The sequence below is a fragment of the Cornus florida genome, unplaced genomic scaffold, assembly GCF_030987335.1.
Source record: "Cornus florida cultivar Cherokee Brave unplaced genomic scaffold, ASM3098733v1 CherokeeBrave_3.0.0_Hap2_Chr07, whole genome shotgun sequence".
Taxonomy (NCBI): Eukaryota; Viridiplantae; Streptophyta; class Magnoliopsida; order Cornales; family Cornaceae; genus Cornus; species Cornus florida.
Window position 1 is genome coordinate 3,999,048 of NW_026775577.1, and position 15,953 is coordinate 4,015,000.

The window sequence follows — 15,953 nt, forward strand, 5'->3', positions numbered from 1 at the left end:
TGGACAGAGGAAGAACGTCTAAAGTCAGAGCGGTAGAAGGAGTAGGAGTGATTCGGGAAGAGGCAATCTTTTGGCACTCATCAAATATGCCCTCAGCAAGGGTGGAGTCTGGATTGGCATAAATTCCCGGAGGATCAATCTCCAGCTCCCTATCAACCTCATCAGGGGTAGAACCAGTCTGACCCTCACCCGGAACATGGGCATAACCCTCTCAGAACCCCTGAGCATATCTGAGGGCCCTAACTTTGGAAAACCGAGCGTGCAGAGCTAGCATACCACCATTTACCCTACTAATGGTGTCGAGTAAAGCATTGCGCTCGTCTAAAGCCCTTTTCTCAAAGGCCATCCGAGCAGATTGCTCATCACTCAGAAGGCGTAGCAGTTCTTCCTTTTCAGCCTTAAGGGATTCTTACTCGGTATGCCAGACGCTCTTCTCGAGCTGCAAAGCATTCCTCTCATCCTGAAGAGAGTCCATCTCCTTCCTCAGGGAGTCCCTCTCTTTTTCAACTTTGCCAAGCTGAACCATCAACCCGGTCTTCTGAGCAGCCAAAGCATTGTTCTCCTTATTAGCTGCACTAAGGCTGTCAGAGAGCGTGCGAACCTTGGCATTCACTAGCTCAACCTGCTTTTGCATAACCATCATCCCGTACAGGGTCTGTAGAGATATACATGACAACTAGTTAAGCCGAGCATATGGTTAGAAGAAATCAAGTGTAAAGACTATATAAAGATTCATTGACTAAGAGGCAGAAGTTACCTCCGTGGCAGATAAGGGAAACCGGCTGAACACTTCCTTCTGAGACAGACCCTTGGCTACCTCAATGTCCTTAGGAGTCCACATGCTCCTGTAGTATGCCATAGCGGTCTGACCATCCTTGAACATGGTCTTATTCGGCTTTACAGACGATCCGTCTGTTCAAATAAAGCGAAGGTTCCATGGTACAATTCCTGAGGCAGAGACATGCCCAGAAGGGGTAAGAGGCCTAGTTAGAGGAGGCCTGGTTAGAGGTTGCACGGACACATTCGGCCCAGAAGGCCTAACCCTCTATGACAAAGGAACGTCATCGAGGCTCAGGGCACTGTCAAGCTGATGCCTTTTTCCTCTTGTCTTTTCCCGTGCGGAAGAAGTAGTAGAGCTGGGAAGGTTGCTGACAGAGGGGGTCACGTTCGGACTAGCAGTCGTTGTGTTGGAGATCGGGTCAATAGCCATCACGATCGGATCGGTGGAATGAGTGGAATCAGAAATGGTGGCGGAGGAAGATACTGAAGCCGGAGAAAAAGTTGCTGCAGGGGCAACAACGGGCCTGGGGGCAGTTTTCCTCCTGCCAAATGAAGGGATCTGGAGTTGACTCGTTGTCTTGCCGAGAGCTGAGAGAGCAAGGAGGTTGTCTGAAGTAAGGAGGTCCGAGCAGGAGGGAATGTCAGTCAGAACGTCTGCTTCACGTAGTTATCCCTATCCCTGCACACACCGTAACTCAAATCATCACAAGGAATACCTAAGGAACGGCACAAGAAAGTACAAAAGCAAGGAATGCAAATCTCGCAAGGACAGTCACTCTTATGGGTTTTGTATTTTTTATAAGAAGAGACAGAGCACTCTCCAAAAGCGCTCGGGATAGGGAAATCCTCTACAGCTGGAGAAAACCAGGCTCCCCTAACCCCGATTATATTTTTCCTCCAACCTTTCTCAGATTTGATCTTATCTTTGCAAATGGACCTCTTCTCAATGGGGTAGAAGTGGTAAAACGGTTCATCAATTCTGATTTTGCTAACCTTGTAACAGAGGAGAAGATTTACGAGGTCCAGATCTAGACCTCTGTCACGGATCAGAAGCAACGTAACAGATAAAATCTTAAGGAAGTTTGGGTTTACTTGCAAAGGGGAAAGTTTCAGTTTATTAAAAATGTAGCAAAAGAAGGGAACCTAAGGAGGTTAAGATGAAGATGTGAAAACTGAACCTCGCCGGGAAGAAGGCCAGCACCGGTTCTAATATTCATCTCTTTAGGGCAATTTCTAATTTGTATATCGTCAGGAAGGTGAAGTCTCATGCGAAGAATATCTAGATCTACAGTCATGGTGAGAATGAACGAGGATTTTAAGGAAGAAAAAGAGGTCTTCCGAAAGAAAAAGGCAAATGAAACTAACCTCAGAGTGTGAGAACGTCAAGGAGTACTGCAAGGTCGCTGGAAAAATGAGCTTTTGTAAGAAATCGCCGGAGAAGATTCGAGCAATGAAAAAGTGAGATGGAGACGGTAAAGAGAATCGATGGAATATCTATGAGGCTTATAAAGACAAGGTGGGCCCGAGGGCCAAGGAGTCAGGGAAGCGAGGAGTTTTTTGAATCTCGAAGCACCGACCCCCAAATCTAACCGTCCATTCTCCCATGCGATCTTCTCGAGCCGTCAAGTCATGATTAGCAGCCTCTAATAATTACCCCCTAATTATTAGGGAGTAATTATGGGGGCAGTTGAGGATACAATAAGTGATATGGGCCGGTTATAGTTCGCTGGCCTGGGATCAGGGCAAACAATTGAAGTATAACCCATACAAAAGCACCATGGAATGGGCCGAGCTTGGAGGATCCACTAAAGATGACCGAGCCCATTGGAAAGAAGGCCCAAAAGAGATAGACCAACAGCACTGGTAGTTGCCTATAAAAGGGCAGTGAAGAGAATGAAATAGGGGGATGGATTTTTCATTATTGGAAATGTAACAAGATTCTGTCAAAATAAAGATAAAAAAATCTTTGCATCTTCATATTCCAAGTCATGTCGTTGTATTCTTCCCTGTAATTTAAATTTATTCCACATCGACTCACTATTGCAAGTCTTTTTCTTTATTTAGATTTAGGGACAAAAATATCACCAGCATCAAAAGTTGAAGTTACAGATGCATAAAACCCAAAAACAGTAACCCAAAACATATTTCATCTGTTTCAAAAAAAAAAAAAAAAAATTGCCATATTTTATTTTTTTATTTTTCTTAAAATAATTATTCACTTTCTTTTTTCAAACAATATATTTTACAATATTTTATATATATTTTTTGAATTAAAAATTTTATAGGCCGAAAGAAATACTAAAAAGCAATTTAAACTTGTTACAAATGGGCAAAGTGCAATCAATCAAGTAATTATATAAATGAAAAACGCACACCACAGTGGTTTCGGATTATATAGCTTTCGGATTATATAGCCCGTGAACACACTAAAGATAGCTGAAAATATTTGAAGGAAAAAAAGAGATTTACGGTGTCATTAACCTTAATCCCAATATATTCTTTTTGTGTATCATACTCTTACCTATTTTGGGTTTTTAGTATTTTAAGAAAACGAACCTTTCTTACCGGATATAACAGAGACTTGAAATCGAATAGAAACCGTAAGACAAAAAATGGTTAAAAAAATTTGGATCAAAATCCGGTGAAACAAGAGTTTTGAAGCCACAATAATGACCGAAGACAAAACATAAATAAATTGCACTTTTTTTGGGGTCACCAAACTATGATTCTGACGATTGCGGTTGAAACACGGAGGGAAGAATATACCAACAAACAGATATTTTGGAATGCTTAAGAAGTCGTGTCGAATTAAACTAACTAGTAAAAACAAAGTAATCTGTACGGACAGACAGCGTTTGGTCATTGCATAGAATTCCATCAATATTTTTAAATTTTGTTAAAAATATTCAAATCACTGTCCTACACTGGTCCAAGCCATGGGCCATCTCTAGCACCGTGAAAGTTCCGAGTAGACGGTAATGAAAATTACTTGTGAAGCCCCCAGTAATGAAAATCTATTCTTCTTTCTTCATCTTTTTTCTTTCTTTGTTTTTTTTTCCAAATTTATTCTTCATTGACTGACTAAAACAAAGTCTTTCTCTTTGTTTAATTCTTGTGGGCAAATCATTTTATTATATACCTAAATTACAAGGAAATGAAACTCATTCTCTTTATTGTCCATCTCTTCTTGCCGAGTTCTCAAGAAGACCTAACCAAACAGAGATGATGAATCAATTTTCCTTGTCTGTAACAATCTCATGCTTTCTTTTATTTTGTTTTTTATATAACTAAGCTATGTAAATTTATCAAACAAGACAGATAATTATCATGTCTAAATTCCATTTTTTTTTTTTTCACTTTTTGGTTGCAGGTTCAGCAGTGGAATAGAGTCAGCAAATTTTGTAGTGAGCTCAGATCTCCTCCAACAATCATGGAATGAAAATGAAAAATTGAAACTTAACGGGGACAACAATCAAAGTGATCCAAATTTGCTTCCCTCTCTTAAGTACAGAGATTATACACATCAACTCTTTGGTACTATTGTAGCTTTTGGAACTTCACCCACTTGTACCGTACAACATTTTGAAGGAGTAGGCAGAGAACTAATTTCATCGGAAACTCTTAGAAGAGATTCTTTTCCTTGCTTTGATTTTCTCAGGACCAAAAGCAACCAGGCCTTCTCCATTCACAAAGATGCAATTTCCCTTTTTCGATCTCGGTACAATGAGCTCTCTGACCTGAAAAAAAGGCTGGTAACACTTCTCAACTTCTATTTGTTATGTTAGTTATGGCAGTTTGTGATAATTGACCAATTTGAGAAAGATTAGACCATATGAAAATGTGTGTGTGTTGTGTTTGCCATTCTGATCCTGTGGTATGACTCGAATGCATAATCAATTACCCTTTTGGTTGCCTTTATCAAATTCTACAAAACAATTCAGTAGAATAGATGTTTGCAGCTCATTGCAGTTCTTGCATAAACAATGGGGGGTGTGTATCTGTGTGTTGGGGGAGACTGGCCTTCTGATCACAAGCATGAATATATTAGTATCAAGATTGACATTACATATAATTTCTAGTTCATGGAATATTAGTTTCATAATGAGCAAATCCAAACCCCAACTGATATTGGGATTCATTGTAGCCTCATAGTCAACATTGGCGGCATTTGTACCACAAAACAACTGATGACAATTAGACACCTTTGCATTGAAATATTTGCAGCCCAATGGGTGTCACCAAAACAGGAAATCAATTTTCATTTAAGACACAAATGTTTCATGTTAACCATTCAAATTAGAAATTGATAGAACCTGGAAAAGTCGGAATGCCAGAAACTAATCTTGAGGGGGGTGTGTGTGTGTGTGTGTGTTTCCAGCTTGACATTATGCGGCATGACATTATGACCAACACGTCCACGAGTATAATGATCACAGGACACTCTATAGGGGGATCCATTGCCTCCCTCTTCACCTTATTTCTGCTTGAAAGCATTCCCCCGAAAGCCAAACGCCCCCTTTGTATCACTTTCGGCTCACCCCTTATTGGTGACTATGGCTTCCAACAAGCTATACTCAAACGCCCAACTTGGACTTCTTGTTTTCTGCATGTAGCCCCTAACTGTGATCCGATCCCCAAACTTTCCGTCTCAACTTCCCAAAATGGAAGTTACCAGCCATTTGGTACATTTCTCTTGTGTTCTGAATCCGGCTGTGCCTGTTTTGAGGAACCTGAATCAGTTTCAGAATTGCTAGTGGCAATGAGATCGGCTAGTGTTGGAAATCAAGATCCTAACCACTATACAAGGATTTTGGAATGCCTCAAGTGGAAGGCAATCTGTAAGGGAAGTTCAGTGCTGACTGGCCTGCTTAATACTCTTCGAGGAGGAATTGTCACACAGCTAGATGCAATAGGAATTAAGAACGTCTCACAGGTAACTCAATCCTATTTCTATTTGATTCATTCTTTTAAGATATTGTGTTTAACCCGTCTCAAGGTATAAATAATAAGAAGAAAATCTCAGAAAGCATTATTTAGACTCATCAAAATAATGGCATTCTTTCAGAACACTCATCAAAGCTGAAGCATGTAGATGCAAAATTTGTAATGTTTAAAATTTTGTGTCCTTTGATGATGTTTTACTTGTTTCTCACGTCATTTTTTCAAATCATAGCTGCAGCATTTGGGGAACAGTGAAATCAATGCCCTCATAACGAAAGTTGAAGAAAGAACAAAACATCTTGTAGATCAGAAGAAGGCTGCTGTTGATCCCAACAAAAAACTGAATAATAGAAAAATAGACATGGCCAGAATTGAACGGTACAAGAAGGAAAATACAGGTAATAGAGGCTACTACAATAGTTACAAAGAGAAGAACTTGAGGGACGAAAGCCGGGAACATATGATCGTTTTCCATAAAAAACTCACCATTTACTGGAAGAAAATGGTTGAAGAGGCAGATAAGATGCCCCAGAACCAGAAGGAGGGAGCATCCTTTGTTACGCGCTGGCTCTATGCAGGAACAAACTATAGAAGGATGGTTGAACCGCTTGACATAGCTGATTACTATGGGAAAGGTAAAAGGGACTACATAACTCAAGGAAGATCTGCACATTATGTCTTGTTAGAGCAGTGGCTGAATGATGATACTAAACCAGAAGTTCAACGAAACAATGCAAGTGTGAGAAAAGCAGCTTGCAGTCTTACTGAGGATTCTTGCTTTTGGGCACATGTTGAGGAGGCTATTCTTTCATGCAAGTCATTCCAGGCTAGAGAAACCAGTCCGGCAGATAAAGAATCCTCAAGGGAGAAGTTGAAGGAGTTTGATCGCTACGCGATGAATTTGATAAACAATTTTGGGGTATCCACTGAGATTTTCTTGGAGCGGAGCAGCTTCATGCAATGGTGGGAGGAGTATGATAAGATAATGGGAACTGAATATAATTCAGAACTCATTCATTTCATGAGGAATCGCAAACATAAACAATATGTTTAGTGTTGGAAGCTCTTCTAACGCAAAAACCTAACTAGTTATGCTTGTGTGAATCTTGTGTTCTACTATTATATGTTTATGGACTTGGCTGTGCCAATTGCCCTGTGCTTGAATATTTTCCCAATTAAATAAAAAACGAGTAGATGATACTAAACCAGAAGTTCAATGAAACAATGCAAGTGTGAGAAAAGCAGCTTGCAGTCTTACTGAGGATTCTTGCTTTTGGGCACATGTTGAGGAGGCTATTCTTTCATGCAAGTAATTCCAGGCAAGAGAAACCAGTCCGGCAGATAAAGAATCCTCAAGGGAGAAGTTGAAGGAGTTTGATCGCTACGTGATGAATTTGATAAACAATTTTGGGGTATCCACTGAGATTTTCTTGGAGTGGAGCAGCTTCATGCAATGGTGGGAGGAGTATGATAAGATAATGGGAACTGAATATAATTCAGAACTCATTCATTTCATGAGGAATCGCAAACATAAACAATATGTTTAGTGTTGGGAGCTCTTCTGATGCATAAACCTAACTAGTTATGCTTGTGTGAATCTTGTATTCTACTATTATATGTTTATGGACTTGGCTGTGCCAATTGCCCTGTACTTGAATATTTTCCCAATTAAATAAAAAAACAAGTACATTTCTTTTCTTAATTGTCTCCTTAGTTCTCTATTCTCCTTTTGTTTTATTTGTTATTTATCTATTTTTGAGTAATGATAGAGAGGTCCGACAATTAATTTTATGTGAGTAAAGGCTAAATTCTAATCATATAGTATCCTAATAATTTGATTTTTCTTTAATAGTTGGATGTATTTATCTTCAGCTGTTCTTTAGAGAGTCCAGAAAATTTGTACATAATATTACATTAATTACATACAAATGTAGACTCCCTATAGAGTATAGAGAGTAGAACTTAATTTTTAAAGACAGTATACTCCCTATAGTCTACTTAAAAAATGTGTTTTCATGAGAGAACTAACAATAGGAGTACCCAGGTTTCCAACAAGGTTCTTAAAGTTCCATTAAATTCAATTAATTTTGTTGTAGAAATATATTTAAATTCATTCTCTAACAAAATAGAGCCACAGTCAAATAACTAGTATACTTGAGCATTTAGAAAGCAAAAGCTTCTATTTCTAATGTATCACAATGTGAGAAGAAAAGCTCTGTCAATTTCACACACAAAAAAATTCACAATTCTGACAGTCAAAGAACGAGTGTATTTGAAAATTCAAAAATAACAGCTTCTATTTCTAATATATCACTAATAAAAAACAAAAAATGTCAATTAAAAAAATATATATATCATTACAGACTCAAGATATGACACCAGAAGGAGAAACAAATAATTGCACCAAAAAAAACTCAGTATCTCCAACGGTTGATCGAAGACCCAACATAAGGGTTATTGAAAGGTCTGCTGAAAAAGAGAGAGTTAGGGTTTGAGAGAAAGTGATTGTTTGGAAAATCTATATAACCCAATAGTTAGGGTTTGAGAAAAATTGATCGCTTCGAAAAAATATATAACCCAAAGCCCTAATTTCTAAATTCCATTGGATGCTCTAAATATTCCACGACACAAAATTCCATACCTTTATTTTTATTGTCGTGGTGACGATAATGTTTTGATCGGTGACAAAGTGATATGGTCCAGATGAACTGCCGGCGACGGTGCGATCGGTAGCAGGTCCTCTCTCTCTCTCTCTCTCTCTCCATTGAGTATTGGCATTCAAGTTTAAAAATCGTGTGAGAATTGGGCGCACGGTGGGGAAATAGGGGAAATTTTGGGGGTTGGAGTGATTAGTCACACAACTTTTTTTAACAAGGCTTGATGCGATTCCTAGTTCAAAATTTTTATGACTTAATTATCGTTTTCAGGCCCCCACTTTGTATAATTTAGGTTATTAGACTTTACGATAATATTGCCATTCCTCATGAGCTGTTGCATGCTCTTAAAACTAAGAAAATGAAATTTAATTTTCTAACTCTAAAACTTAATATGGCAAAAGCATATGATCGTGTTGAATGGAACTTTTTATGTTGTATGATGAACAAAATGGGCTTTGCAGATCAGTGGATGAAGATTATTGGGGAATGTATCAGTTCAGTCTCATACTCTTTGAAGATAAATGAGGAGTGTGGGATTGTTTTTCAACCATCTAGAGGCTTAAGGCAAGGTGATCCAATTTCTCCATACTTGTTTTTGTTTTGCACGGAAGGGTTGTCTCTTCTTTTACAAGAAGCAAAAAGGGAAAAACAAATTCAAGGGTGCAGCTTAGGAAGTGGTTGCTCTGCTATTTCTCATTTGCTTTTTGCCGATGATGCCATTTTGTTTTGTCAAGCCATTCCATCGCAAGCAGAGTCGTTGAAGGACATTCTCACAAAATATGGTCTATTAACAGGCCAATTGGTCAACTTTGACAAATCTAACCTTTTCTTTAGTTCTGACACACCCTTAGACACAAGAGACAATCTTAGAAGGATCTTGGGAATTCGAAATGTCGATTGGATCAATAGTTATCTGGGCCTCCCTTCAATTATTGGGAAATCTAAAAATGATACTTTTAATTACTTGAAAGAAAAGGTCTCTACAAAAGCTAAATCTCTTAAAGGGGAATATATGTCTAAAGCAAGGCGTGAAACTCTCCTGAAATCGGTCTTCTTTGCTCTCCCTAATTGTTCTATGCAGTGCTTTAAGATTCCTCTCTCAACTCTCGATTTTCTGAAAAGTAAGATGAAGAAATTTTGGTGGGGAGGCAAGATCGATTCCAATAAGATTCATTGGGTCAGTTGGCAGAAATTATGTGAGCATAAAAAAGAGGGTAGATTGGGATTTCGTGACCTAGAAGCTTTTAATGTTGCATTGCTTGCGAAATTGGCTTGGCGTCTTGAAGTGGGTGACGATTCCATGCTTTTTAAGACCTTCAAAGAGAGATATTTTCGCAATTGCAATTTTATCAACTCTCCATGTAATGCTGGGTGTTCATGGTTATGGAGAAGTTTGGCAGCTACAAAAGAAGTGATTAAGAAGGGTATGAAATGGCGGATTGGAAATGGTAAATTAGTTAATGTGTGGAAAAATCTTCGTTACCAGGGAAAAAGAATTTTAACGTGTCATCCCTTCCATCTGGTAATGATATTCAATTGGTGGGAGATCTTATGGACGGACACACTAGACGTTGGAAGCGAGATTTGGTTTTAAATTCATTCACCCCTCTTGACGGTGAAAGAATTCTCCAAATTCCCATCTCTTTTGAAGATGCTCAGGACACAAAGATTTGGGGATTAACAGCTGATGGAAAATTTTCAGTTAAAAGTGCTTATTTTTTAGCCTTAGATGTGTTGAAAATATCAAATTCTTTTGCACCACCAGGGGAGGGTTGTAGCTATTCATCTCAGTTGGAAAAAAATTGGAAAGAGATTTGGCATTTGTAAACTACCAGGAAGGTGCAGTTCTTTATATGGCAATGTGTCCACGAAAAAATTGCCGTCAATTACAACTTGAAAAAAAGAAAAATTAAAACAGAGGTTATGTGTAAGATATGTGGGATAGCAAAGGAAACAGTGGACCATCTTTTGTGTTACTGCAATTTTGCTCAAAGGGTATGGAAATTAAGCCCTTTGCGGTTGGATTTTTCAAAGTCCAATTCGACAATTTGGCAGATGAGATGGCTTGCCTTAGTTGAACTATGGAAGAATGATGATTGTTATATGGAATGCGCAAGTCTAGCAGCATACATTTGCTGGCATTTGTGGAAAAACATAAACAACTTCATTTTCTCGTCCAAAATGGTGGATCCTCAAACTCTGGTTGAAAAGGCCGTTTTTGACTAACATGAATTTTCTGAAGTCCAGAGACAAAATAAATTGTTATCCATTGCTCCTCATCATGCTCCGCTTCAAAGTCCTCAGTGGAGTTTTCCTCCTAATGATTTTGTTAAAGTTAATGTTGATGCAACTTTCAGTTCTTCTTCAAAATCATGTGGGGGTGGCTATGTTGCTAGAAATCATGAAGGGCGTGTTCTTAGTTTGGGCTCTTGGCTATTTCAAGATGTTTCTTCACCAGTGGTAGCTGAAGGTCTTTCATTCCGAGCGACAATACAAGTTTGTTTACAATGGGGCTAGCCTAAAATTATTTTTGAAGGGGATTGTCAAACAATTATGAAGTTGTGCTCATCAGAAGAAGCTTTGGCCACTATTGTTCGCGATATCAAGGTTCTTCTTCAGCATAGAGAAGATTTTTCGTTGAATTGGGTTCCACGACACTGTAATAGGGTGGCTCATGAAATATGTAGATGGTCTTTTCTTTCCAATTTTTTTGAGCCTGTATGGTCCTCGGTTCCTGCTTATGTTGGAGAAGCTTTGCTAGGGGATTTGTGTTGATTTTTCTATTTCTTTGTTGTGGTTGCCTTCAAAAAAAAAAAAAAGACTTTACGAGATCATTTCATAAAATTTAACTCATAATGTATAAAGTCATATGACGCAAGGATAACGAATGAGATAGGGACCAAATAAATTTAGTCACTAATACCTACCAAAACGACGTCCCAAGCGCCATTGCAAGAACCGTGGGAGTGTGATTTCTTTTCCCAACAAACAATTAGTGACCAACCTTATAATGAGGGGTGCTAATCACAGTTGCATTCACGACTGTGAAATCTCAGTCGTTAGTTTAGTAATTGACGCGTGTATTTTCTTTCTCAATAATTAATTACTATTTTTATGTTAACTTCTTTTTGGGTCTCTCAATATAATTACTACACTAGCCTCCTAACTGAGAAACCAGTAAAAAAGTATTATAATCTGGTTCTCTCTCTAAAATTATTTGATTTTTTCAAATTCCTATTCTTTGTTTGAAAAAAAGTATAATTTAGCAACGAAATTAATTTTGTCAGTAAAATTTTTGTCACAAAAGGTCACTTTTGTTACGTATCTTCTCTCTTATTTTTATCAATTTAAATTTATATTAGATGCTATGGAGGTAAAGGAAACACTTGGCACACATAATCTTGAACCATCAATGACATCTTCATTTCTCACCATCTATCTTATACCAATATAATATTGCACTTGAGAGGCTCAAGATAAGCACTACACTAAAAAAAAAAAAAAAAAAAAAAATTAAAAAAAAAAAAAAGGTAGATGAAGAGAAAAGGACATTTACTTTTTTTTTTTTTTTTTTCCTGCTTAAACAAATCTAATATTAAATGACACAAAGGTCCCTCCAGATTTTGTACAAAACTGCAAATTAATGTTTATAAATTTTTATTTATTTATTTTTTATTACATTTCTTGTTGTTTAAAATTTTTCCTACATAAAAATTAATGTCCATACTTGTGGAAAATTTTGGACCCAGGTCTAGAATATAACCTTTACTGGTCTTCCTCTTGCTTGTAAACAATTGTGTTCACTCCAGCTTTGATGATAACCTTTTAAAATAGCAATTGACTAACAAAAACCCTAGAAAAAATTGGTGAAAAAGCAATTCACTCTCATACTTCAGTCCAAAAGTCATGGTCATCCTAGTCATGCATGGGAATCTTCCCTATAATTTAAATTTGTTCTGCATTGGACTCACTATTCCAAGTCTTTTCCTTTATTTAAATTTAGGGACAAAGATGTTAAAAGCATCGAAATTTAAAATTAATGAATCTGTATGGACTTGATCATTGCATAGAAATTACTCTGTAATAAGTTCAGATTTAAAATTATGGATGGAACATAAGGCATCACACCCACCAAAAACAGTGACAATGTTATTGTGCTAATATTTTATCATGTAGAGCATCAACTCTAGAATATGGCTTGGTTTTTTCAAGTATTTATTTTTTCGGGAAAAAAAGAAAGAAAAAAAAAATCGTTTAGTAGCTGATGATATTTATTAAATTACTAATTTGAATTAAGTTGAAATTAGTGTGTGGCAACTTTGTTTATTAAGTGGTGGGTGTAAATTAAATTAGACTTTAGTGAAAAAGAAATTGATCAAGTCTGTCTCACGCTAGTATAAGTGATGGGCCATCCTTGTCATTGCGGAGCTTTCCAGTAGGCAGTAATGAAAATTACTTTTGTGAAGCTTCCCAGCAGGCAGTAATGAAAATTTAATCCTCATTGACTGACTAAATCAAAGTCTTTCTCTTTTCTTTTTTTTTATTCTTGGTGGGCCCAATCAATTTATTCTTTACCTAAATTACAAGAAAAATGAAACTCAATTCTCTTTTTATTGTCCACTTGTCTATGTCTTGTTGCTGAGTTCTGAAGCAGACCTAACCAAACAGAGAAGATGAATCAATTTTCCTTGTGTGTGGCAATCTCATACTCCCTTTTATTTTGGTTTATAACTAAGTTATGAAAATTTACTAAACAAGACTAATTATCATTTTTTTTTTTTTTGGGTTGCAGCTTCAGCAGTGGAATAGAATTTGCAAATGTGGTGGTGAGCTCAGATCTGTTCCAACAATCATGGATAAAAAATTTGGAGCTTGATAGGGACAACAATCAAAGTGATCCAAACTTACCTCCCTCTGTTAAATACAGTGTTTATACACATCCATTACTTGGTACTATTGTGGTTTTTGGCTCTTCACCTACCTGTACTGTACAACATCTTGAAAGAGATGGCAGAGAACTAATTTCATCAGAAACTCTTAGAAGAGAGGCTTTTCCTTGCTTTGATTTTCTCAGAACCAAAAGCAACCAAGCCTTCTCCATTCACAAAGCTGCAATTTCCCTTCTTCGATCTCGCTACGATGATCTCTTTCACCTGAAAAACCAGCTGGTAACACTTCTCAACTTCTCTCTGTTATGTTAGTTATGGCAGTTGTGATAATTGGACAATTTGAGAAAGAATAGATCATGAAATGTTGTTACTGTGGTCAAACTGAAAGGAAACCCCAATTTCTGGTTATCCAAACAAGTCATACTTGGCAGTTGACCTTACAGTAGGACACCAGTACAGTAACTAACTTCCAAGGTTTAAAATGAATGCATAATCAGTTACCCAATGAATGCTTTCATCAAATTCTATAAAACTATGCAGTTAATAGATGTTTGCAGCTCATTTCAGTTCTTGCATAAACAATACTGTGTGAGAGAGAGAGAGAGAGATTCTGATCACAGGTATGACTCAAAAATGAATGCATAATCAATTACCCTTTGGAAGATTTCATCAAATTCTTCAAAACAATGGTTTGTGTGTGTATCACAAGTATGATGATTATTTTAGCATCAAGATTAAGACTACATATCATTTCTTTGGGTTCATGGAATATTAGTTTCATAATGAGCAAATCCAAACCCCAACGGATATTGGGATTCACTGTAGCCTCATAGTCAACATTGGTGACTCTCGTACCACAAAACAAATGATGACAATTAGACACTTTTGCATTGAAATAGTTGCAGCCCAATGGGTGTCACCAAAACAGGAACTCAATTTGCATTTAGGAAACATTTGTTTCATGTTCACCGTTCAAATCAGATTGATAGAACCTGGAAAATTAGGAATGCCAGATACTAATTTTGAGGTATGTTTGCATCTTTTATGCAGCTTGACGTTACCACTCCGATAATTATCACAGGACACTCTATAGGGGGATCCATTGCCTCCCTCTTCACCTTATGGCTGCTTGAAAGCATTTCTCCAAAGGGGAAGGCCATCAAGCGCCCCCTTTGCATCACTTTTGGATCACCCCTTGTTGGGGACTATGGCTTCCAACAAGCTATACTCGAACGCCCAACTTGGACTTCTTGTTTTCTGCATGTAGCCTCCAACTGTGATCCGATCCCCAAACTTTTTGTCTCAACTTCCCAAAATGGAGGTTACCAGCCATTTGGTACATTTCTCTTGTGTTCTGAATCCGGCTGTGCCTGTTTTGAGGAACCTGAATCAGTTTCGGAATTGCTAGTGGCAATGAGGTCGGATGGTGTTGGAAATCAAGATCCTAACAACTATACTAGGATTTTGGAATGCCTCAAATCGAAGGCAATCTGTAAGGGGAGTTCAGGTCTGACTGGCATGTCAAGTACTCTTCGCGGAGGAATTATCACACAACTAGAAGCAATTGGTATTAAGACCTCACAGGTAATTCTATCCTATTTCTATTTGATTCATTCTCTTTGGATATCATCAAAATAATGGCATTCTCTCATGTTGAAGCAGAATTTGTTATGTTTAAACTTTTTGTGTCCTTTCTGATATCTCTAACACCTCATTTTTCCAAATAGCAGCCGCAATGGGCAGCTAGTGACATCAACGCTCCCATAACAAAAATTGAAGAAAGAACAAAGAATCTTATAATTCAGAAGAGATCTGCTTTTGATCCCAACAAAAAACTAAATGACAGGAAAATAGACATGGCGTACCTTGAATGGTACAAGAAGGTCAGCACAGGTAATAGAGGCTACTACGATAGTTACAAGAACGTGTTGGACCAAAGCCGGGGAACTATTGTGATGCACCACAGAAGACTCACCCTTTACTGGAAGACTATGGTTGAAGAGGCAGATAAGTTGCCCCAGAAGGAGGGAGCATCCTTTCGTACTCGGTGGCTCTATGCAGGAACAGCCTATAGAAGGATGGTTGAACCACTTGACATAGCTGATTACTATAGGAAAGGTCAAAGGGACTACAAAACTCAAGGAAGATCTGAACATTATGTCTTCTTGGAGAAGTGGCTTAATGATGCCCCTCGAAACAGTGCAAGTGTGAGAACTGCAGCTTCCAGTCTTACTGATGATTCTTGCTTTTGGGCACATGTTGAGGAGGCTATGATTTCATGCAAATTGCTGCAGGCTAGAGAAACCAGTGAGGCAGATAAGGAATCCTCGAAGGTGAAGTTGATTGAGTTTGATCGCTACGCGATGAATTTGATAAACAATTTTGAGGTATCCACTGAGGTTTTCTTGGAGCAGAGCAGCTTCATGAGATGGTGGAGGGAATATGAGGTGATAATGGGAACTTCATATAATTCAGAACTCATTGATTTCATTAGGAGTGGCAGATATAAACAATATGTTTAGTGTTGGGGTTCTTCTGATGCATAAGCCTAAATAGTTAAGCTTGTGTGAATCCAGTTTTTGTACTACATGTTTATGGACTTGGCTTTGGCAATTGCTCTGTACTTGAATGTTTTTCCACTTGAATAAAAAAAAAAAAAAACTAGATTTCTTTCTTTTCTTGCCTA

General features: G+C 37.8%; 2 protein-coding genes and 1 long non-coding RNA gene across 5 annotated transcripts; 2 read left to right on the forward strand and 1 right to left on the reverse strand.

Moving 5' to 3' along the window:
• The first annotated feature begins 3,764 nt into the window (after nucleotides 1-3,764).
• Nucleotides 3,765-7,093, forward strand: LOC132315823 (senescence-associated carboxylesterase 101-like). 2 transcript variants are annotated; one of them, XM_059814236.1, is made up of 4 exons: nucleotides 3,765-4,022; nucleotides 4,151-4,532; nucleotides 5,159-5,713; nucleotides 5,960-7,093. In XM_059814236.1, exons 1-4 carry the CDS (start codon nucleotides 4,003-4,005, stop codon nucleotides 6,773-6,775), a joined length of 1,773 nt encoding a protein of 590 aa, XP_059670219.1. In that variant the 5' UTR covers nucleotides 3,765-4,002; the 3' UTR covers nucleotides 6,776-7,093. The 2 variants fall into 2 exon arrangements, with proteins under 2 accessions (XP_059670219.1, XP_059670218.1); XM_059814235.1 differs by having other exon boundaries at nucleotides 3,766-4,022; nucleotides 5,954-7,093.
• Nucleotides 7,094-7,863: 770 nt separating this feature from the next.
• Nucleotides 7,864-8,847, reverse strand: LOC132315824 (uncharacterized). The gene is made up of 2 exons (XR_009483857.1): nucleotides 8,363-8,847; nucleotides 7,864-8,187 (listed from the first exon to the last, which is right to left on the reverse strand). It is a non-coding gene; the product is annotated as an uncharacterized LOC132315824 (long non-coding RNA).
• Nucleotides 8,848-12,984: 4,137 nt separating this feature from the next.
• On the forward strand, nucleotides 12,985-15,953 carry LOC132315825 (senescence-associated carboxylesterase 101-like). 2 transcript variants are annotated; one of them, XM_059814238.1, is made up of 4 exons: nucleotides 12,985-13,068; nucleotides 13,171-13,546; nucleotides 14,318-14,851; nucleotides 14,995-15,953. In XM_059814238.1, the coding sequence occupies exons 1-4, from the start codon at nucleotides 13,052-13,054 to the stop codon at nucleotides 15,787-15,789; spliced, it is 1,722 nt and encodes a 573-aa protein (XP_059670221.1). In that variant the 5' UTR covers nucleotides 12,985-13,051; the 3' UTR covers nucleotides 15,790-15,953. The 2 variants fall into 2 exon arrangements, with proteins under 2 accessions (XP_059670221.1, XP_059670222.1); XM_059814239.1 differs by having other exon boundaries at nucleotides 14,998-15,953.